Source organism: Chionomys nivalis, chromosome 22, assembly GCF_950005125.1.
Source record: "Chionomys nivalis chromosome 22, mChiNiv1.1, whole genome shotgun sequence".
NCBI classification, from domain to species: domain Eukaryota; kingdom Metazoa; phylum Chordata; class Mammalia; order Rodentia; family Cricetidae; genus Chionomys; species Chionomys nivalis.
The window spans coordinates 23,436,460-23,460,648 of NC_080107.1; the positions used below are offsets into that span (position 1 = coordinate 23,436,460).

General features: G+C 39.8%; 1 protein-coding gene across 3 annotated transcripts in view; it reads right to left on the minus strand.

The window, feature by feature from the left end:
• Gpd2 (glycerol-3-phosphate dehydrogenase 2) overlaps nucleotides 1-24,189 on the minus strand; it is a 136,353-nt gene that overhangs the window by 41,203 nt on the left and 70,961 nt on the right. For all 3 annotated transcript variants that reach the window (XM_057755213.1, XM_057755214.1, XM_057755212.1), the window contains exons 4-6: nucleotides 23,255-23,379; nucleotides 21,834-21,931; nucleotides 20,639-20,802 (exon numbers count right to left, since the gene is read on the minus strand). In XM_057755213.1, coding sequence (XP_057611196.1) covers nucleotides 20,639-20,802; nucleotides 21,834-21,931; nucleotides 23,255-23,379 — 387 coding nt within the window. The remainder of the gene's footprint in view (nucleotides 1-20,638; nucleotides 20,803-21,833; nucleotides 21,932-23,254; nucleotides 23,380-24,189) is intronic.

Here is a 24,189-nt window from a genome sequence, read left to right on the forward strand (position 1 = left end):
CTTCCTCCTCTATGTCTGCTTGGATTTCCCACCTTGCTATATTCTGCCCTGCCATAGGCCAAAGCAGCTTCTTTATTAACCAATGGTAATAAAATATATTCACAGCATATAGAGGGGAATCCCACATTAAGGTCTACACAGACAGAACCTGTCTGAAAGAACCCCCCAAAAAGGAGGACTAGGAAAGAGGAAGGAGATGAACAGAAGGGGGAGAGGAATGAGAAAGTAATTCCTTTGCTCTTAGTATCTTCTGCATGTCACTAAACTGGGCAAGCCCCATGCCCTGTGCCTCAACTTTCTTATCATGCCCTGCCACAGATAGACCCAAAAGATTTTTTAGACATTGCCCAGCTCTACTTATCTTTTAAGGTTTCTGTTAGTATTCAGGAATCTGCCTGCCCTTGGGTTCTGACAGGATATGTTCTCAGCTGTAGCCACTAAGAGCACCTCCTGTGCACATTCACTATGTTCAATTTTAAAAGGGCCCTGCCCACCTCCCATCTCTCTCCTCTCCTCTCCTCTCCTCTCCTCTCCTCTCCTCTCCTCTCCTCTTCTCTTCTTCTCCCCCCCCCCTCTCGTCTGTCTGTTACTTTCTGTCTTTCTGCCCGTCTCTGTCTCTCCCCTTCTCTCTCTGCCTCTCTCTTCTCTCCTGCTGCCCCTGTCCCCAGAGGCCGGTCTCCCCTCCACTTCCTCCTCTTATGTTCCCTTTCCCTTAATAAAACAAAAGAGCCTCTCCATTAGCTCTGTCACAAGGTGTCTTTCTCTCGCGCTGCTTTTTAAATTACAGCCGTTTCTATTCCCAAATTTATATAAACCAACTAAAAGACTAACAACTTAATTACACAACAAGGCAAAAGAGTTCCTTTTACGTTAACTAAACCACCTTTCCTCACAGGACCGGCCAACATAAATGAACTCCTTCACTAACGGAACGCATACCCATCCTCTTTATTTTTCTGAACACTTTACAAGATGCAGGAACAGCCAACCCCAGGGGTGACTCAGAGTGTGACCTACATAATAAACACGTGGAACCCTGCACTAAGGACCAGTCAGGGGATTCTAACAACAAGCAGCCTTCTGAGAACCTTTATCTGTTCTGTCCCTGAGTTGGTTTCTTATCAGATTTCTCTCTCTAATCACAGAAGATTCCACCCCTTATCAAGTTGTTATCAAATCATTCTGACCAGGGCCAAGGGTCCAGATTATCTGAAAAGCCCTGTTTAGGAAGAGTTGGCATCCTCCAGGGAGAGTGGGCCTGAAAACTGGCCACACCTGGTTGGGACCCTGCCCACTACCACCAGGCTCAGAGCCTCCCACGGTCGGCTTTCTCGTCTCTAACTGCAGCTGAGAGCAACTTCTCTGCCTATCGACTAAACCTCTGAAATGATCAAATTGAGAATACATGACTATGGTAGTTTCTTAATTTTTTTCAACAAAGATTGCCTTCTAGTAAATTGATCTTATCTCTCCTTTTACACAATGTTCAAATGAAAAATATTCTGTCTCCACCTCCCAAGTGCTAGGATTAGAGAGGTGTGCCACCAACCAGTTTACAGGGCTCTGGGATGAGACCAGGGCTCTGTGTATGCTGGGGGAAAAAAAGTCCAAATAAACAAAACTATCAACTCAACTACATCCTAGCACTGTCTGAACCTTTACTGACAAAATCTTTATCTTAATTTGATTACTATCATACGTTTTATTTCTGAACCTCCTTTTTGAACAGCAACCAGAGTCACTGATTTCATGGGATGTTTAGCTTCTTGGCAGAATGAAGAGGGGAAGAACTCTATGCCCCAGCACCACGTAAGACTTGATCTCTGGCTAGGACAACAATGCCTAGCAAGCAGGGACGTAGTGAGGCTTTGTTTCCTGTTTGTTTTATTTCTTCAAAGTAATCAATTTACAGACTGAGTTGTTCTAATGCCAATCAACTTAGCATAGCCTGATCACTGGAGGGAAATGAACAATCATGTATCCTGGGCCTTTACAATACTCATGCTCAGGCAAACACGGTACAGAGATGAAAATACTATAAAATTCAGTCTAATTTTACTCCCTGCTAATAACAGAATATCTGAATTGTCTTCCAGACAAAAAGACATGGTGTTTATGTACAACACAATTAACAAGGAAAAGCTATCAATACTGTAACTATACATCAAATAATGTGCCAAATGCCATAGCCATATATGAAAACAAATATGTTGATGAAAATAAAATAAACATGTAATATAGAACGTACCCCTTTGGGATAGCAGGAGGAGGGAAATCGCTACATATGTAATCAATATTTCCCTGGACTGGAGAAAAACGTTTCCAATAATCTACAGCTTGGAATTTACACTCAATAATTATCTGAGGTTACAAATGAAATGATTCAATAAATAAGCTGTTTTTTAGATAAACTATTACATAAATTACAATAAAACAATACCATGAACAGTTCTTGCTTAAAATAGTGGCACAAGTCTATAAACCCTAGTTCCTGGAAGCTGAGACAGCAGGATTAGAAATTTCAGACTGGTAGAGGTTACCTAGTAGAACCCTGTCTCAAAAAGAAAGAAAACTCCAAATAGCTCTTTCAAAAAAAAAAAAAAAGGTTTCAGTTAATGTTAAAAATGATGAAATGATGTTCCTTTTATCTATGAAGTACTAATATGTAATGAGACTCAAGTTAAAATATATATGTGTATATAGTACCCCAAAACTAGCACATTAGGCTTCTAAACACTACAATTTAAAAAAACAAGTTACAAATATAAGATATTATATGACTCCTCATCAAAATAAAAATATGTTAGTTCAATATCAAGTTTTAAGTATAAATCTGGGATATACCACTTCACCTATGTTTTAGTACAAATCTGGGATATACCACCTCACCAATGTTTCCGCTTTCATTTTACAACAAAAAGTAAAAAGAATCGAATACTGTGTTTCTGTGTGTAGGGCTTCTTGCCCAGGTCCCTGGCAATTCCCAAGGTCTCTCTAGAAATGCTGGTTATTGTGACAGAACAATCCTATTAGTCCCTAAGACAGTCCAGGTCACCTTGTCCTGTTGTCATTCTTGGCGTCCTTCAACAGGCAGGCTCCACAGTCAACCTTCACCACACCTGACAGTTTACTCGGAGCCCCCACCTGTCCAAAGTTATCACCTGCCCCAAACTATTGTTGACCTTCAGACCACGGGGGTCTAGTGGTTCCTACAGCGACAGTCCAGTTCACCATAAATAAATACCAAACACAAGTCATTCTGCCTCAATGCCCTCCCTGTTTCCACAGAGCCTGAACATCCTGCCTAGTCTTTCTCCCAAGGACTGGCTTCTCACCACCACAAAGAATTACCTGGTGTGCCTTACACAGACCCCCTCCTGAGGCTAAGAGTTGATTACCCATCATGCCTTTGATTCCACTGAAAAGACCACTGTCCTGACCAGAGCCTTACACTGATGGGAACAGGGTGGACACAAAGTTGCCATGCAGTGTCAGTGTGGCTGTCACTCAAGGCTCCTCACCATGGAAGGCTGCTCAGAGCCCGGATGGACATTCAACCCATCCAGAGATTGATTCACTTCCCCACCATCTGGCCTTAAGAGCCCTGTCTTCAAATGTCAAAATGTTCCCACACTTTAAGGATGAGAACTTTGTTCATGGGACTAGAGAGACGATTTCATGGTCAATAGTGCTAGCTACTCTTGCAGAGGACACAAGCTTCGTTCCCAGCACCCACATCCTGTGGCTTACAATCACTGTAAGCCAAAGGGACTCTAGTAGATCTGATGATGTCTTCTGTCTTCTGCAGACACACACACACAAACACACACACACACACTCACTCAGACACACACATACATATAATATAAATAAAGAGAAAATGAAACAAATGTTTAAAAAAAGAGCCTTGTTAGCTGACATTGCCAAGGCTTAGAGCTGCCCCAAAGGGCTGCATAAGTAGGTTCTGTGAATTTCTCATTGACAGGCAATATGAAAAGTGACCTATCTATTCTTTGTCAGCAACAAAAGCTCAGTTTACAGATTCAAAGTCAATTTACTTTGTGGACTCTTAACTCATCTGGTCACAAATAAAATTTATGTCAAAATGTTGAATTCTAATTAAAAATGTAAGCCTAAGAATCAAGACTCAAACAGACGATACTAGACTATTCACCTTAAGGAGAGAGCAAAATTATAATATATTACACCATTAAAATGCAACTTAAAATACAGCATATTAGTCTACGACAAACTTCGGAGGAGCACTGCACCAAGATGCTTTTGTGAAACACTCTCGACAGCACTTTGATGGGACCGTATGTTCATTAAAAGGAAGTATTACTACTTACATACATAAGGTACATAATGAATTCATTCTGTGTCTAGAGTTGGCTAATGCCATTAAAGCACAAGCCAAAAGCACAGACTATAAATCAAAATGCAATTTGTCAAAGTTAGATCTTAATATGATACAGGTTAAAAATAAATAAATAAACTACCAATGTCACGGTATGAGATTGGTGAAGAGAGTTGGGCCCAAACTGCGCCCAGGTTGCAGTTGACATGCCTTTGTTCTATCTATAGCTTTGGCTATTCCTCTCCTTCTTCCACCTGGATAAGTACAAAATTAGCATGCACCAGGCATTCTTAAGACTCCAGGGGGTTTACATCACTAATACTGCTCTAAAGACTACTATGCTTTCCAAAATGCTGACATAAACCAGTTGGGCAATCACACTTTTTTCCTTATTGAAGTTTTAAAGATCTAGATTATTCTTAAAACAGAACTTAGAAACACTTGAGACTACTTTATTCATTCATTCATTCTCTTGCTGTAGATTTAACAAGAAACCAGAAAGCGTAGACTTACAAATATAGAGTCAAACCACAAAGACAATGACCAACAAAATAAGAAAACCTAGGTAGTGGATACTGGGAGTTCTGAAGGAAACGGAAGCAAAGTGGTGCACACTGGACCGGGACTTAGACCTCCTTGTCCCATCCTTTTCCTGTGCAAGGGAGGCTCCCTCCTGGCTTTCTGCTCACTCGGCATTCCTTCCTTTAATCCCTGAGTCTTTAAAAATTTCCCATTGTCAGAAGGTGAGGCTCAGTGAGAAAACCTGAGGTAACAGTGTCTAGATGCCTTGTCTTTTTTTCCAGGGAACAGATGCAAAGTGCTGTAGCTTTATGGATCATGAGTTAGTTCAAATGCCTGGTTATGTGGGTTCCTAGACAGTGCACGAATCCCTCATCAAACACAGATCACACACGCCAATACAAATCACTTCTTTCCCAAACCTTTCTTTCCCTTACTACTCAATGATCTTGTTTGTTGATGTTGGTTACACCCAGAATTTCCAACATGATTTTGTATACTTTGTGGATAGCACTGTTCAGGGCAAATCCTAAACTATGAATAATCTCAAGACTTTCTGGGGCCATAAACCCACCCCATCCCTGATGTCTTGAAAATTTAGGTTTATTATTTATAAAAATGATGGTGAACATGCCAGAGCTCATAGTCTGAACTCTACAGGAGAAAGTGCATACATCACTGAAAGACCTCCAGAGTGGGCAGAGCCAGAGCAGCTGGCTCAGAGATGAGCCCTGGCACAGGGGACCTTCATCTACAACCTGGGTGGGGTTAAGAGCTGGTGAGACTGAGAGCCATAGAAACAAAATGTAGAAAGGAGAAGCCGAAATTAAAATTTAAGGGGTAAATTCATTCTGTTCACATTTGGGTAGGGTAGGAAGCAGACAGGGCCAAGATTAAATTAAAGAGCAAATTAAAATAATTAGACTTTAGTGAGTGAGGTGTTTAATTGCATCTAGGTATTTATATTACTTTAAATATTACTCTAAATTGTATATGTATTTCATTATGCTTGCGCTAATAATGTTTATGCTTAGCTTTTTAAATGATGTCTTCTATTACTCTAAAATTTTGCCTAAGTGAGTGAAAAAAATTGTTCTGTTTATAGTTAAAGAGCATGATGATATAAATTTACCCATAGATATCATGAGAAAAAAATACACTAGAAAATATTTTTTTAAATATTAATCTTACTTTGCATACTAGACACACATATTTCATTTAACTAGCATGTTTGTATGTCATGAGTATGATCTAACTTCAGATAACAGACACACATATTTCATATAATCAGCATTTTTTATGTGTACAGTCATGTTTATTATCTTGATTTATGTAACAGACATACCTATTTCATATAGCTAGCATGTTTATATGTGTACAGTCATGTTTATGATCTTGCTTTACATGAGACATACATATTTCATATAGCTAGCATGTTTATATGTGTATAGTTGAATATGATCTTGCTTTACATAATAGACATATATATCTCATATAACTAGCATGTTTGTAAACAAAGTTGAGCTTTTAAAAGTAGGTGGTATGTAGCTCATGCTTTCTGTGACTAATCTAACAAGTATTTTATTAATGTAAAGTATGACCTGAGTAACTAAGCAAACTGCTTTGAAAATTGTTATCTGGAAATAATAAATCTTGTATAATCAGTAGAGTATAATCTGTCAAGGTTTTACTTATATTCACAAGTGAATATAAGTCCCAGTGACTTTTGCACAACTTGCCTTACTTCAGACTTAGTTTCATTCATTATTATTATTATTGTGGGGTAAAGAAGGTACATGCCACATTTTGAGTATGGAGGTCAGAGCAGAACTTTGCGGAGTCAGTTCTCCCTTCTGCCATCATGTGTTGTGTTCCAGGGATCAAACCCAGTAATGTCATCATTGGGTGGCAAGAGCCTTTAACCAAGGAAGCATGCCAGTGGCCCATCTTTCACAGCTTCCTATTACATGTCTAGCGTTTGCTTGTAGAAGGGTAATTGAAACTGCAGTTTAGGGTTTTGGAATTGAACTAATACTCTTGCTATTATTGCTGTTCCATAGGGGGCCAAGTGTGTATTACTAGTCTGACTTTCTGTTCCACCAAGACAGCTGCTACCCACCATCGGCAGAACTCCAAAATGGATTGTTGGGACCCCACCCCATTTCTGCCTTTGCTAAGCATTTTCCTAGACAAATAAAATGGATTACCCAGAAAGGCTGCTGGTACTAACATTAAAAATGGCTAGAACTTGAACACCTACCAACCCCACCAACAGTTAACTAGGCATTAAACTGTATAATAAAGTAAAAAAAAAATCAGTTCCTTAAACACCAATCCTTACAGTTTCCTGATGATCAGTTATTACAGTATTTTATCTTCTATTTGTGTCTTTAATTTTCAATGTCAAATCTTTCTTACTTCCCTTCTTCCTAAATGTGTCCCATACTGTGTTTCTGAAGCAGTACTTTGAGATGAACACAACTGGAAATTTACATTAAGTTTCAAAATGCAGCACTCTGAGCACGGCCTAAACCTGACCATGTATTTTCCCCAAGGTCTCTAAAACAAAAGAAGAAAGCCTCCTGAATCTTCAAATCTTAACCTCAAACTACAATTAATTAGCATCATCTCTAAAATTTTTTAAATGTACTATTATATGATCCATATCAAAATGAGATTTTTCCAGCAAGTATATAATTTTATGTATTAGTGTAAGGCCAGCCCATCTATTCAAAAGACTATAATTAACATGAGCATTGAATCTGACTAAGGAGATTGGCATTCAGTACAAGCAGATGATAAGAACTAGGTTTTAGCAAATTTAAACAAATCAGAGCATATTTTATATAATGATAATAATAGCATTTCAGACTCAAAGACTAATTTTAAGTTTTCTATAGAGATGAACCTGGTAGGTGTGCCATTTTTATGGCATCTGAAGAAAGGAAGCAATATTCATCTTCATCTATCAAATGAAAAATAATTCAGCTGTGTGGTTTACTGATCCATATATAACACTGTGTACACATGGCTATTGTATGTGGTACACGTATACATGTGCCTGTACAATACAGTCATGTATCAACTTGAGGATGGAGGCCAGAGGCTGACAATGAGTATCTTCCACTATTATTTATAATTAAAGAATATATTAAAATCCTAAGACTAATTATTAAGAGCTTGGGAAGGTGGCTAAGTAAGAGGTTTTTCTATGTAATCATGAAAACCTGAGTTTGAATCCACAGCCCTCACATTAAAAAGCCAGACATGACCATGGGTGTTTGTTACTCCAAAATAGTAGCAAACAGACAGGAGAATCACTGGGACTTGCTGGCCACCATCCTACAACCTGTTCAGTGAGAGACCCTGTCTCAGAGGAATTAGGCAGACAGCAATAAAGCAGGACACTTTAGCCCTCCTCTGGCCTGCACATGTGCATGTGGACATGCATACCTGCACAAACATGTATCACACATGTACACACACACACACATGAGCACACATACACACATGTAAAATAATTATTAACCTTGAGAAGAAAGGGAAAATAAGAAAGGGAAATCTCTCCCTGCTTGAATAAGTATTGACATTAACTCTTAAGCCTTGCATTTTATGTAATTTTAAAATATAACTTTAAGAAGACATATCTATAATGGTCTAAGGCAAAAATAAAATGAATTTTGCTAACTGACTTGGTAGCATAACCACAGAAGATATGTGATGTATCTTCAAAAGAGAATGATTTATATGTATTCATTGATACATACCCTAATGACAGTAATAAAACTGAAAATAAAATTAAATTGTGTTTTGTAGGCATACAAGAGAGTTCCACAATAGCCTGGATTATAAAAAAGGTTTATTTATCTAGGGATAAACTTACAGAAAAAGTAGTGATCTGCAGTCCTCTGCGTGCATCGAGAACTGGAACCAAAACCAGCAGCCGAGAAATTTGCATATACTTTTTGTCTGCATTTATAGTACATGAGACCATGCGCAAAGTGTATGACTGAAGGGTTTCCACGGCAGGAGTATATAGGAAGATTTGGAAAGAGGAAAGGGAAGGGGTAAATGATGTAATTATATTATACCCTTAAAAATAAAATAATTTTAAAAAGAAATTTACAAGTCAGGCATAGTGGCACATGCCCATAAGAGTCCCAGCATTCAGAAGGCAGAAGCAGGAGCCAGCACAGACTGCACAGCAAGAGAATATCTCTAAAAGCAAAACAAAACCTAACTCTAATGAAAGACTTAAAAATAAGAACCAACCATCAATGAATATCCAGTTGCTAGTGAACATTCCCCAACATTTCTCCCTTAGAGAAATGGCTACTTCCAAACATGGCTAATCTCGTAAAGGCTTTGTGACCTGAGTTAAGGTCCCAGAATCCTCATGGTAAAAGTAGAAAACTCATTCCTGCAAGTTGTCCTCTAGCCTCTGTATGCCACCATAGCATGTGTCCCTACACAATAAATAATAAATAAATAAATAAACAAAATTGTTTGGTTTGTTTTTATAAAAAGAGGAGCATGGGAAAGTTTCATGGGAAGCTCCAAATACCTTGACCTAGAGAAGAGCACATCTATCATGTCAGGTCACTTACAGAAATCACAAGTGCTCAGGAGGCACCTTTCGGAACTGACAATGTGAACATCGGTATCGCTACTGGGTAGACTCATGAAATATACACACCTAATTGAGAACATATTGATACTCCCTGCATCAATTTCAGTACTTTTACAAAAACCATGGAAAACTACTTTGCCATTACTTTTAAACACTCATAAATAAAAGGAAAGAAGCAGAACAGGGTATACCTTTATGTAAGGTTTCTAAATGAAGCAAAAGTTTGAAACAGGGAAATTATAATTAGCCGAGTTAATAAATAAAAACAGAATCGGAAAAGAACTATTTTTAAACCCCCCAAGCTCCAATGAAATATTCCAATTAGCTAAGCAACAATAGCTCAAGAAGGGAGTGAGGTCCAAGCATGTGCAGCAGATACCCACATGCCCTCCTAGCGGATTTCTGGCAAAACAGTTTGATTGTGCCTCCTTAAAAGGTGCCAGCAAAGCCACTCCTTCTCTACTCAATCAACTCTGCCTCCTGTTTTTCTTCCTCTTGTATCATCCTGACCCTTAAACGTGGTGGCCTCTGGGACTCAATTCAGTTAGCAAGGTGTAAAAGTGACAGTTGGATTCCAAGAGAGGTCTGCTTTTGGCCCCTGATGTGTTCTGTGACATAAGCCAGCTGCCAATGAAGAAGTCTGGGTATGTGATGAGAAACACGAGGATGACAAGGAAGAGAGAGAGAGAGAGAGAGAGAGAGAGAGAGAGAGAGAGAGAGAGAGAGAGAGAGAGAGAGAGAGAGAGGAGGGGAGTTAGATGGTTCAGTGCTAAAGGTACCTGATACCAAGCCTGGCTACCTTAATTCAATATATTTTAAACTTAATTTTATTTTATATATATGAGTGTTTTGCCTGTGTGCAGGTATGTATGTGTATGTGCATATGTATGTGTGCGTGTGTAGGTGTGTATGCACCACATGTGTGCCTGTTGCCCATGGAGGTCAGGGAGGGCGTAAGATACCCTGGAACTGAGGTAACAGATGGCTGTGCCTCACCATATGGAGGCAGGGAACCAAACCCAGGTCCTCTGCAAGAACAAGTGCTCTTAATCATTGACCTGTCTCTGAACTACATTCACACCTTGCTTTGTTTTGTATATAACGAAGAAAACAGTGTTGCCCATGATGGCTTCTTATTTCAACCATCAGCCTTCACCGCTTGAGCACTGACATTATTGGCATGCTCCCACTATTTTTGGGAAATTTTGTCTGATTTATAAATTAAATTCTCATTCAAAAGTTTATTACTATTATGCAGCCACAAAGGATATATGAATGCAACCAGATATGCTAGATATTAAGATATATTATTAAACACTGAATTGTGGTTATATTTAAAATAGAATCTTTACCCTTATGGGCATAGACTAAGGACTGAGCTATAACACAACAATACTGTTCTGGCACAGCATACACAATGAAGGCCCTGGGTTCAGGTCCCAAGAAGGACGCAAGAAACTATCAATACAGATTGTTCTTGGATTTAACATTTGTGGAGTTTGGAGAGAAGACAGAACACAGGTGAAGACTGGCCATAAGTTAGCTTGTAAGTTTGGAAAGGAGCAGCTGTTGTGTTGTATGATTCCCATTTCTTTTCTACAGATAATAAAAACATGTCTTATTGAAATGTCTTCTTTTTTAATTTTTAAAGAAATGTGGGGGATGTGGTGGCACACGCCTTTAATCCCAGTACTCAGGAGCAAAGGCAGGCAGATCTCTGTGTTTAAGGCCAGCCAGGTCTGGAGTGAGTTATAGGACAACTAGGGCTACACAGAGAAACTGTCTCAAAGAAAATAAATTGATAGAGATAGATAGATAGATAGATAGATAGATAGATAGATAGATAGATAGATAGATAGATAGATAGATAGATAGATGAGGGAGGGAGGGAGGAAAAGAAAGAAAAATGAAAGGTTATTATTTTGTGTATATGTGTGTTTTGCCTGCATGTATGTCTGTGCACTACATGCACAGAGTGCCCCTGGATGCCAGACGAGGGCTCAAATGCCCTGGGACTGGAGTTAGCAACAGTTGTGAGCTGCCATGTGGGTGCTTGCGATGGAATTTAGTTCCTCTGAAAAGCGGCCATTGCTTCAGCGCCTCATTATGTTTTTAAGTGTGTGATGAATTAAAGAACTAATTGTGGTTTACATGTGAAATGATCCCCATGGGCTCAAGTATTTGAACACTCGGTTCTCAGCTGGTGTTGCCTGGACAAATTGCAGACCCTTTAGGAGAGCCTCGCTGCAGGAAGTGGGCCACGGGGGGGGGGGGGGGGGTAAGCCTCCAGTTTCCATAGCCCCCCCCCCCCCCGCTCCCATTTACTCTCTGTGATTAGTCAATTTCCTGTCCCTTCCACCAATACTTTCCTTACCTATGAAGTCTGTCTTTCTGGCCACGACAGATACCTGTAGAATGTAAGCCAAAATGAGCCCTTTTCTCCCTACAGTTCCTTTGGTGAGGTGCTTTATCATAGCAATGAGAAAGGAAAGAAGACATCAATGGCGGATAGAAGTCATTATAATATAATCTTCATCTGTAATGTTATTTCAACTAACCAATACCTTCACAACTTCATGTATCCAAAACACTGTCCCAATTATTTATATAAATATAGCTGCATTCTCCCTTCCTTCCTGAAATACATGGATCATAATATCCTATCTCAGGTTACATATATAGGGGTGGGTGGACTAAAATGACTTATGAAAATCACTTAGAAAGCATACTGTTATACAAAAGCAAAACACTGTTGGTCATAGGGGTGAAGAGTTGGACAAAACATCTGCCACATATGTAGTGAATTATCTCAAAACCCATAGGTTCATAATTTTATGTTACTGGCAGATACAATGACTAGTTAATAGATTCCATATTTACTTTAGGAAAAGTAAGCAAACTGAGAGGGCAAATGCACAGGTTTATAACATAATAGCTTTTGCCTTTGATCCTTTTTTCCCCCTTCTCCAAGGGCCATTGAGCAAGAGTGGGAGAGGAAGAGAGTTTTCTCCTGAAGACACCAGATCTATCCACTCAGGCAACTTTATACATACTGAGTTTTTGGACTTTTATATACAAGGTGCAATATAGTTAACTGCTATCTCAGGACGTTACACCTGATAGGGAGTGTGTGTGTGTGTGTGTGTGTGTGTGTGTGTGTGTGTGTGTTTAAATGACTATAAGAGAATGAAAGCCTGGTGTTTAATACATGCTTGCCAAGTGAGCAATAAACAATTGCCAAGTTTCCTGGGGGCTCTGCTGCTCTGCCGCGTCATCAGGAAGCTGAAGCATATGTTGGATGTTAGCCTGGGTGGACAGAGTGTGTCCTATTTATTCAAGGTTTCCTTTGAAGCCACAGTTTATAAGTTTTGTTTCTTAGGGGGATATGTCAAATTTCATTTAGCATTAGTTGGTATCCAGATACACTGAATGGCAAAAAGGCAGCATTTGAGGGCAAAAGGAAAAAAAAAAATGCCTACTATATGAGCAGTGATGTCAGCTTCGTTTATGTAACCCACAGAAAACAAGAAGAGCAATGCAACAGGGAGGGGGACAGTAGGAAATCAAGATGAACAACTATGCAGTTAATTTAGAAGTGTAAATTGTATATGGACAAAATATTAAGAAAACAAATATGCTCTAAATTGACACCAAAAAAGGCAAATAATTCTAAAGAAAGCTTTTTGAAAACATCTTGTTTTAAATCCTGAAATTATAAACATTATCTCTTATTTGAAACATGTTCATAGGCACAGTGCTTTTCCCCAAAGAGGTTTGGCAAATGTTTTTTTGGAAAAATCTTGAAAATTTAAATACACAAGTGGATGCTTGTAGAACTAACACTCACTTCAGAACATTCTCAATAAAAAATAGAAATGTAGTAGGGTAACCATGGAACCAACAGCAATACTTGAAAAATGACTTGTCTCGAAAGTTCTTTTTCCATTTATTTTCTTATTTAAACTTCAAAATAGTCTTGGCTATCCTAGAACTCACTCTATAGACCAGGCTGGCCTCGAACTCACAAAGAACTACCTCCTCGGCCACCCGAGTGCTGGGGTAAAAGCCGTGTGCCACCACCACCCAGTCCAGTGTCAATAGCTTAATTCACTGATACACAGTGATCACCGTGTGTGATTCAAACTACAGTAAATTTGTTGAGCAGCTGTCCAGGGTAACATCAACCAAACTGCACCATCCTGTTTCTAAGACTCCTCCACGTGGTTCAGTTCACAGTCCATTAACTTTCAATCCTGCTTTGATTCCACTTCGTAAATTGAAATAAATCAGTCATTTGTGTTTCGATGGCTAATTCCTTTACTCCCATTTCTTCACTCAGATGTGGTGACGTGGTGAAGCTCTCTGTATGTTTCTCCTGGTGGGCATATGTAAGGATGGTCTGGGTCATAGACAACGACAGTGCCCAGATCTAGTTCACACTGTACATCCATCTGCTCCACAAAGGCTTTGCGGCAACTTTCACAGCACACTGAATAATTACTTCACAAAATTTAAAAACAAAACTAAATAGTATTTTCCTTAAAACTGTCTGTGTGCTAAGATGCTAAACAAAAGATGGATCCATATCTAGGAAACAGGAAGAATGATGGCATGCGGGACAATCACAGACAGCTTCAGGGCTGGTAATATGCTGGACTCTAGGCCTGGTTGGAAATTCCAGAGTCTGTCCTGTTATGCTCTATTACTTACATATAGAATATGGATGCCCTGTTCTAGTCTATGTGTAACTATTCATGTAAGTTTAAACTTCACATAATAAGAGTCTGAAAATGGTAAGAACCATGGGGATTATTTGCAAATAGAACTTGATGGTTTTTTTTTTCACTTAAGACACTACAATACAAATAGTATTCACAAGTTTTTATTGCATTGTACCAAATTTTGACAATCTGAGTCCCCAAGGTGACATATCCCTCTACTGCAGATGAGGATGCATTCAGGGAAGTGTGGCCGTAGAGAATATCTCCCTTATCAATACCTTGGCTTCTTTCCAGTTCTCCCGATAATCAATACTTCTAGAACTGGTAATGTTCACCTTTCAGATTTCAATATTTTTTTCTCTTGATATATTTATCTTGAAAACATTTAAATAAACAAGATATCAAAAAATAAAATGATTAGTTCCCCAGTGACCAAAAAAAATGAAAAACTGAGTACCTCAAAAGTAAAGTGAATATCAGCATATAGCCTGAACTGTTGTGGTTATTTCTAAATCACATACATAGACCACTGTATAAGAAATTTTAAAGAATTTGACTGTAAAAAACTAAGGAGTTATAGCGTGTTCTTCCTAAAACACAATAAATGAGGCTCAACCTCTCCACCTGGGAGACAGCAATCCAGTTTAGAGAGCTGTGTTAGCAGCAAAGGCAGTGCAAACTTCAAAACAGGCTATAGGCCGTTTTCATAAATCAACGATGTTCAGTTATCCAGCCAGCCTATTTCCATTACTCTGGAGAAGTCAGTGTGTCTCTGTGTTAAAGTAGGTAACCCCAAGAAGCTCAGCCTCTTTGCTTACAGGTATCGTACATTTTAATTTCATTTGTGTTCTAGGAACTCAATTAGGGGGTGGGGGAAAACTTAATAAAAGAGAAAGAAACATTAAAAAAAAAAGAAGAAGAAGAAGAAGGAAAGAAAATCACCTTTGAGGTATTGAGTAATTGATTTTCCTTTAAGCTTTCAAAGCTGATAAACACCTTAAAAGACTTGTCTTTAACTTGGGCTCTCTTTTATTAACGCGCACAGACTCGGTGCATGCCTACAGGAGTAATAGGCTGTTCCTAACAAAGAGGCTAGATGCCACAATCTGCCTTTTGCCAGAGGCACAATTTCCCCAAAGCGCACCGCTAACTGCAATCTCCTGCTGTACCTGTAACAATTTAATTGTATACGTCAGCCTAGTCAAGCATCTTCAGCTCATGACTGGGAGACATGAAATTCATTGTCATTATTGTCCCTGTCATTTTGGATCATTATATCCTGCTGCAGAATTTTCCTCACTTCAGTGAATTTTTACCTCCAGGAGCCAGGGATTATAGCCGAGGTTGGAGTGGGGGCAGGACCGTGAACTACAGTTACCTCAGGGGAGCCAGAGATTAAATTGGCTTTGCTCCCTCACCAGCTGAATGCATCTTTGTATGCTGGGAGTTTGAAACTGGAATAGAAATGAATATTCTAGTCAGCGATAGGCTTTAATTCCCCCTTCGAAACATGGCTGTAAGCACCTTTTATTTACACTGGGAAAGCCAACACAGTTTCCTTGGGTTGCTATTTTCATACGTACACAAGGTGTACTTATGAGTATTGTTGGGTATACAGGGACAAACATCTTTCACTGTCAGTGTCTTGACTGGCAGAAAGGAAAAATTTCAAACTGTAACTTTGTTCCCCAATTGCATTTCACAGAGGTTTAATGGAGTTATTTAATGACTTTAAATATTTAATGATTTTTAATTATATCTCATTTTCTGTGCAGAGGATTGGATGACAAAAGTCCAACTCGAGTGGCAACAGGAATCCACCCTGGGAACTAGTATCTTTATTGAAGGCATGGCCTTGGGTGTGGTGGCACGTGCATTTAATCCCAGCACTGCCGAGCCAGACAGGCAGATCTCTGTGAGTTCTAAGCCAGCCAGAGCTACTAATGAGAACTGGTCTCAAAACACATACACCCACAGAAGGCAAGGTCTTATGTAACTCAGGCTGGCCTAGAACTGAGTACATAGCGGAATATGATCTTGAATTCCTGATCCTGCTGTCTCTGTCTCCTGTGTTGGGAGATCGCCAGGATGTGCCACCACTGTGAGGAACTACAAGACTGGACTAAAGCTAACAGCAGAGGAAAGAAGCTCCTCAGGACCAGACTACGCCCCAGCAGCAGTCACATGACCTAACAAACTACCAAGCACCTACACAGAGACACTTTCAACCCTTTTCCGCTTTCTTAGAGAATGGCTTGGACACCACTCTGGGAACCTTAAAGCAGACACTGTAGCCAGGATGATCCAACTAGTGGGTCTCTAGCAGTTAAGGATTAGGAGCTTCAGGAGACATGGGGCTATGGTTCAGAGAGAAAGCTAGGGCATGAATTATATATTTTCAATAAAGAATATAAGAACTTGTAACTGGAGGAAAAATCTGGTATGTGACTTGTATCCTTCATTTCATATGGATTTTACTGAGGAACTTGACATTTACTCTGCCTACATTTAAAAAGATAGCAGTTATTCCTCCATATGTATCAGTTTGTCTTTTAACAGTTAACAGTGAAATATCACAGTGGGTCATACTTATGCCATACCCAAAAATGCCCATAAGAGAACATCAGGAAGTGTGGGGAGCTATGTGTGCTGGAGAACATCTGCAAAGCCAGCAGCGGGGAGGCAGGGAGTAGGGAGAAGATGTCAAGGCCATGCTGGACCACAAAGGAAAAGCATGCCTCTGAAAACAAAAACAAGCAAGTAAAATGCAAGAAAGATGTATTCCACTGCTAATAGGAACTTTTGTGGAGAAATTTATTTTGCTTTAATCATATGCAGTAGCTATCATAATTTATTTAGGACTAACTATGGCTCTGAGTAATTAAAAACTTTTGAGCCAGGTATGGTGGAGCATACCTTTAATACAAGACCTCAGGGGGGCAGGAACAGGTGGATCTCTGTGAGATCAAGGCTAGCCTGGTCTACAGAACGAGTTCCAGACTAGCCCAAATTACAGAGTGAGACTCTGTCTCAAAATTAAAAGGATAAAATAAGGACAAAATCTTTTGATATTTGTACCTCTAGATGTACGCCTTAAAGCTGTAACAGTTCAGTAGTGAACAGACCGTAAAGGTTATATCAACCCCTAGGCCAACTTCATGACAAAGTTGACTGGTCCAGGTCACTATGTTTCCAAGGCATCATAGTCACAGTGGCTGATGTAATTCTGTTGATGTATTACTAATGAGAGTTCGTAGTTAATACAACTCTGACATCATTGAAAACTTCATTTTATGAATATGAATGATCTTCTCAGGCGGATCTCTGGGAGTTCGAGGCCAGCCTGGTCTACAAGAGCTAGTTCCGGGACGGGCACCAAAGCTACAGAGAAACCCTGTCTCGAAAAACCAAAATAAATAAATAAATAAATAAATAAATAAATAAATAAATAAATAAGGATCAAGAGTCTCTTTAGGTAGGAATTACAGAATTTGTTTCTGTTTACGTTAAAATAGGTAACTGTATATGAATGTAAGCATGGATTTTAAAGTTACTTCAAGCCTGAATTCATTTTAAAATAACTGGATTGTCTTATGGTCTTGTAACACAATGGTTCCTCACTTTTCTCTTTGCATGTGTGTGGCATGTATGTCTGTGCAGAGGCCAGAGAAGACATCAGCATCTCGCTCAGTTGCCTTCACCTTATTCCCTTGAGACAGGGGCTCTCATAGAGCCTGGAGCTTGGTAGGTTTCTCTTAATTTGTTGTTCTTTTCTGGGGAAGGTGGAGGGTGGAAGGCTAGGATGGCTGGTCAGGCAAGCCCTAGCAATCCTGTTTCTGCCCGTGCCCTCTCCTACCTCCCAGGATCACAGGTACACAAGGCCATGCCTAGCTATTTGCTTGAATGCTAGAGATCTTAGGTTTTAATGCTTCTGAAGTAAGTGCTCTTAGCCAATGAGCCATGTGCATGAGCCCACATGATGGTTACTTGTGAACAAGAGAGTATTCAGTAATGAAACATTGGTAAAGTACACATGCAGCTTTGTCGTGGTTCAAAAAGATTTGCTTTCTCTCCAAGATGCTTTGAGTCAAAAACTAGGGTTTTCTTTCCTACTTCTGAGAAAGTGGTTTGGTGCACTGAATCCCTTTGCCTTGGTGTCTCTTTCCTCCTTATTTCACAGGGATACAGTCTGTTCATCATACCAGAGTGGATAAAACAGGAATTGTCAAGATCTGTGAGTAACTGTGAGCGCAAATGAATAATCCTGCCCTCTTATATTTTTGTTTTGTCTCACCTTAAATATTACATATTACAGTCTGAATAATTTCAGAACAAAGTGAAAAGGCAAATATTTGATTTCAAGTGGCCAGAGCAATTATTTCACTTCTTCCATTCAAGACATAAGGTTGTACAATTTAGAAACATCTATTTGAAATTATTCTAAAGGAATTTTCAATAATTTTTGCTCAACTTCTATTTCTGTAGCTTCTAACCAAGAATAAATATAAATTTATTCTGAATTAGAGGAACTTTTCCTCTTTAATTCTGATAGGATGTTTCCTCTGTTTTATAAAACACAAATTTTCCCTGGATTCACCACAGCAAAAAATTTACTCATAATAAAGTCAAACTAAGACAAACATTAGATATGACATTAATATTCTTCAATGGGTATGAATTTGGAAGGGTTTGTGTGGGAGGAAGAAGTAAGAGAAGGACAAGCCCACAAGCATTTCCACACGAGTATAGACAGGATGCTATTTACAGAATCCCTACTCCTCCTGGGCCAGAAGCCTCTTTACAGTAATCACCCAATAAACTACAATGGATTAATATTAAGGGTCTGTTGCAGAGAAAGCAGATTCACGGTGAAGGTTGTCCTTTAACATGGAGGTTCCATCAAGGGCACCACAAAAGTAGTTAAGTGCCTTCCCCTGTGGTGTCTCAGATGCTGAAAAGCCCGATAAACTGATAATTTTCTAGCTCTTAATGTTTGTCTAAGACCCTTAACATTTTTCTTATATTGTTGTTCCTGGGACATTTTCGTAAGTTTGGTCCCTATTGCCCCCTTTTCACATATATATTCTGCATTTATATATAAAAGCCTGCCAGACAGCTGAATTGATTCAGAAGAGTGACGCTGGAACAAAAAAAGGTGGGGGGAATAAAAGAAGAAGAAAAGAAAAGATGGCCTTAAAAGCAGATATAGGATCACATAATATAAACATATGCATCAAACATTCTAAAACAACACAACCAAAAAAACATTCCCTTGTGCCAAGAATTTCTGTATCTAACACCAGATATAAAGACCACATAACGGGTAAAGGGGGTAATCACTGAGATTCAGAGTCTGAGATTTCTCTGTGTCATAAAATTTCTAAACCTTCTCAACATGTAACATCACCTGTGTCCAGCTAGTTTTCTTATAAATGAATATTCTTACATTAATTTCTAGTCCTGTGCACACTTTAAAATGACCAATGAAGATCGATAAATGGCTTTGATTGTACAGGTTTATATTGTTGCTGTTGGTTGTGGTCTATCCGGAAATTTATTGTTTAGTTTCCTCAAATAAAAATGTACACATTATATTGTGTACATACATACAGAACAGAATTCACACTGAACACACAGCAAATGGAAATTAGGTAACGTCGGGTCAGAAAACGTCCACCTGCAGGCAAACACGTAATAAAACACGAAAGTTTGGTTTAACAGATGCATCTACCCTCAACACATAAATTACACGCTCAAGAATGGTGTGTCCTATGCAAAACAAAAACATGTCAATTTTCAGCCCAAGGGGCATTTTTCTCTAGGTTTATAACCCCTTGAAAATAGAGGTTTCATCTAGAAAATCTAACAGATCCTCAGCTGCTTTCAACATCATAATATATTCATAAGGCAAGTATTCACTGCCGAACACAGAAGAAATCGAATGGCATGAGGGTGGGGTGAAATCCATCGCTATGAGAAATGGGCCAAACCAACCATGAGGCACAAATAGCAGTCAAAGAGGAAAAACAATATACAACACAAATAGCCAGGCACCGCGGTGCACACCTGTAACCCCAGCACTTTGGAGGCTGAGGCAGGAGAATTGCCACAACTGTGAAGCCAGACTAGTCTATGCAGTGAGTTCCAGGGCAGCCTGATCTGGAACATCTTTAAAAATAAAAAATGTTTTAATTAATTAAACAGAAAGAAGAAGCAAAGTACCATGGGTAGTTTATCAACCAGTACTGAAAAAAAAAATAGCTGTGGGTACATTTGTTTGTTGCATAAGATTAACATTAAAAGCGAGAATGCAAACCGATTCCACTGCAGTGTACTATAAGGGTCAGTGCACTCTCGGGGTCACCACTGGACAGCAAACTATCTCGGACAATGAAAAGGAATGCCACATACCATCATAGTAGACAATGGCTCCTACCAGCTTGTCCTTCTGCAGCATGGGGAAGTGCTCCAGGGCTCTGGATTTGCTGAGGACATAACTGCTCTTCAGGCAATTACTTCCGGCAACCAGATCGTACAGCTTGATTCCCACCCAGTAATAAGGCAGCTGCCACCACCTACAGCATAAGCAGGGAGAAAGGGGTGTTCTTTTAGAAACACAGTATAACACTATAGAATGTCACCTTAAATTACAAGGAAAGCCATTTAGGGAAAGCAAAGGTAAACCTAGAAGTAGTGGGCTGAAAGGAAAAAAATAAAATAAAAAAAACCCTGAGCCTGCACAGCTGCTTCTGACACTGGCTCAGCTGCCATGCAGAAGAGAACCAATGAGGTTTATGACTAACTCCATGCCTGGTGCCTGCTGGATCTTAGAATTCTTCAGGTGCATTCAAGATAAACACCCATGCCTGGGTCTCAGGTCTAGAGATGGATCCAACCAATGTAGGTTGGAGGCCTTGGTAATGTAATCTACGCCCAGGTTGAAGAGGCCATCAGTAGTCTATAACTAAACTAAACACGGGCTGGATGCCTAAATCTGGTTCCAGCCCTACACCACCCGTGTGGCTTAAAGAAAATTACATAATCCACCTTTATGTGTTACTGGGCCTGTCTCCCACGTAGGGCAACTTCATACACAGTTCTACCATTAGGGGAATGAGTCTGATCGCGTGTAGTCACATCTTCCAGATGAATTTCATCTATGTGAACGTGGATAATAAAAATGCCCGGCATAGCTAGCTGGGTTTTGAGTTGCTACATAGTAGCTTCTGATTTTGCATCAGGATAATTTGGGGGGTGGGCAGGGAATCACATTTTACGCTGCACATACGACCTCATTCAAATGCCTTAGTAAACACAACTGTTCACCTATGTACTCCGAAAACCTGGAATAAGATTCCATTAATTATAAACAGGGAACTCAACCTCTTTGTCTTCGAAATCTGGCCCTTAGACATATGTCCACAGAGAGGATTTAAGAAAACCTATATTTTTAAATACACCAAAGAAAGTATTTGAAATGCATTAAAGATTAGGACAATTAAAACCACATTAAGAAATACATGCGAAAGTATTGTTTCCACGAGAGCCACATTGCTCTGCTGACCTCAGATAAGCACATAGCCTACAGGTGATAGCAAAGGCTTACTTGTAAATTGGAAGCATTATAGGCAACGGAGATGATAAGTGGGGAGCGATTTCTAGTAAGTTGGCACGCTCGTGGAGGGCTTCTTTCACCATCCTATACTGAAAATCAAAACAGAGAAAATGAGTTTGGCAGTAACAGATCATAATATTTTCAAATGGCAAATAGACACCCTGCCAACTGATTGATATACAGAAACCTTCCACCTCCGAGCGAGAAGCACTCCCTCCTAATCAAATCTCTAATAATACATCATGCTGTCAACCTCAAAGATTTTTTAGAAACCTTAACTGTATTTGCATAGGAGAAAAACATGCTGTCAGAGTTTCCCAGGTGTAAGATATTTTCCTGACTTGAGTTACAAGATTATTGTAACCATTTATCTTGCTTTCTCTGGATTGTCCCCTTTCTCAGTTCCCCGGAATGTTATCTCCAGGTAAGAGATAACAGATTGCTCAAATTCATGGAAAGTTCTCTTGCCTTCCCTAAACCTAGCAAAGATGATCTGTAGCCCTGGACAGCTATTTTACAGATTGTAAAGAAGGCTTTGTCTTGACTACTGGGGCCCCCATTCTACTTGCCTAAAGTGCTGGCATTATTATTATAATACGAATTTGACACATGACAATAAGGCTGCAGATATTACAAAATCAGCCAGAACACATCTGAAATCAGCGGATCACGAAGCCGGCGCAGCTTTCTTTGCATCCATCACAGGTGCTGAAGAGAGACATAGGAAAGGGGGACAGATTCAAAGCTAACTTGTCAAGGCGAGAAAGGGGTCCAGACTCAAAACTTGACAATGGCAAGTCCTCGCTGCTGTGTTTTTCCTCGTAAGAAAAGCAGATATGGAGGGAAGCTGATTTTTTTTCACCCCTCTGGGAAATGTCATTTTCCACACGGCCTTGGCAGTTTTCAAATGATGGCAGACTGGACACAATAAAGTGTGACACACGAAAAGCGTGACTCAGATCATTTTTTTTTCTCCTGAAGAATATGTCAGCGACAATATGAGTGCATGATCGCAGCTGCAGCTGAGAGACCAATTTGGCACTCGGTCTGCATTACAGCACAGCGCCCCTGAAACTGCCCAGAAGTAGCAATTTGGAGGCCATTGGCAAAAACCCAATCACGAATGTTAAAAGGCAACACTTCCAAAAGTGACTCTGTAAATCTGCTACTTTGACATGCTTGTACAGAAAAAAGGCCCTGATTACCCATAAATGTGATATGATACAGAAGAAACTGGCCCGCCTCTCATGAAAGATACCCCGGCAGCATACACTAAACAGGAATTCTGAACAAGAAGAAATATTTAAAGCGACTTAAAAAAAAAAAAAAAAAAAAAAAAAAAAAGGCCTGATTTAATTGGGTAGAGAAAGCATAGTGGCAATTTTTGTTTAACAGCCAGCATACACAATTACCTGCTCAACATCCAACTTCATGATAGCCTTCTGGAGGTATCGCACGCCACCATGGATCAATTTAGTACTTCTGCTGCTGGTCCCCGATGAGAAGTCATCTCTCTCTACAAGGGCTGTTTTTAGTCCTGTGTAACCAGAAAACCAAATTAACTTCTTAAATTACACAATTTGTATGTAATTCATTAAAGGCACTTCTCCAGGGTAGAGACAATCACTGGAAAAATTAGTCTGAACATGGATAAATTTGTATTCAAAGTGCAGTACACTGTCTATATTATAATGAAGAGATTTTAGGCTCTTCCTGAGGGAAAAGCCAAGCCAGAACTAGCAGCATATTAAACTGTGAATGAATCACACCTAGAAAACATTACGGTACAGTTTCATGGCAGCAAGGTTCTCTGGAGTATTTAGGGGGTCAAACAGGGGGGTGGGGGGGCACTATCTTTTCTCACATGGAAATGGGTGTTGTCACCCAGTCCTCAGCATGCAAACTGCTCCATCCCTGCACTCTGTGCTATTGCAATGCATTCACCAGCAAAACTAACCTGACTCCTTCTGTGTGCTGGCTCCTACTTGCAAATGCGCCTGCGGGGTTATCCAGTGGATACAGTGAGGCAGCCATAGAGAGGATATGGAACAAGGGACACCGGCAAGTGGGGGCTTCCACATGATAAAACATGATGGGAATATGGGGAAGTGCTTCACGGGGTAAAGGGCTTCCCACACAAGGGTGCAAGCATGGGGATCTGAGTTCAGTCACCAGAACGCACAAAACTATGAACAAGGTGGCACAGATCTGTAATCCCAGCACTCTGACAGAGACAGGAGAATTCCTAGAGACTCATGAACCAAATAGCTGCTGTGTGCAACAGAAGCCACCCTGCCTCAAACAAGATTGTCCCCTGACTCTGCACACATAAACATAAAGATTCAAA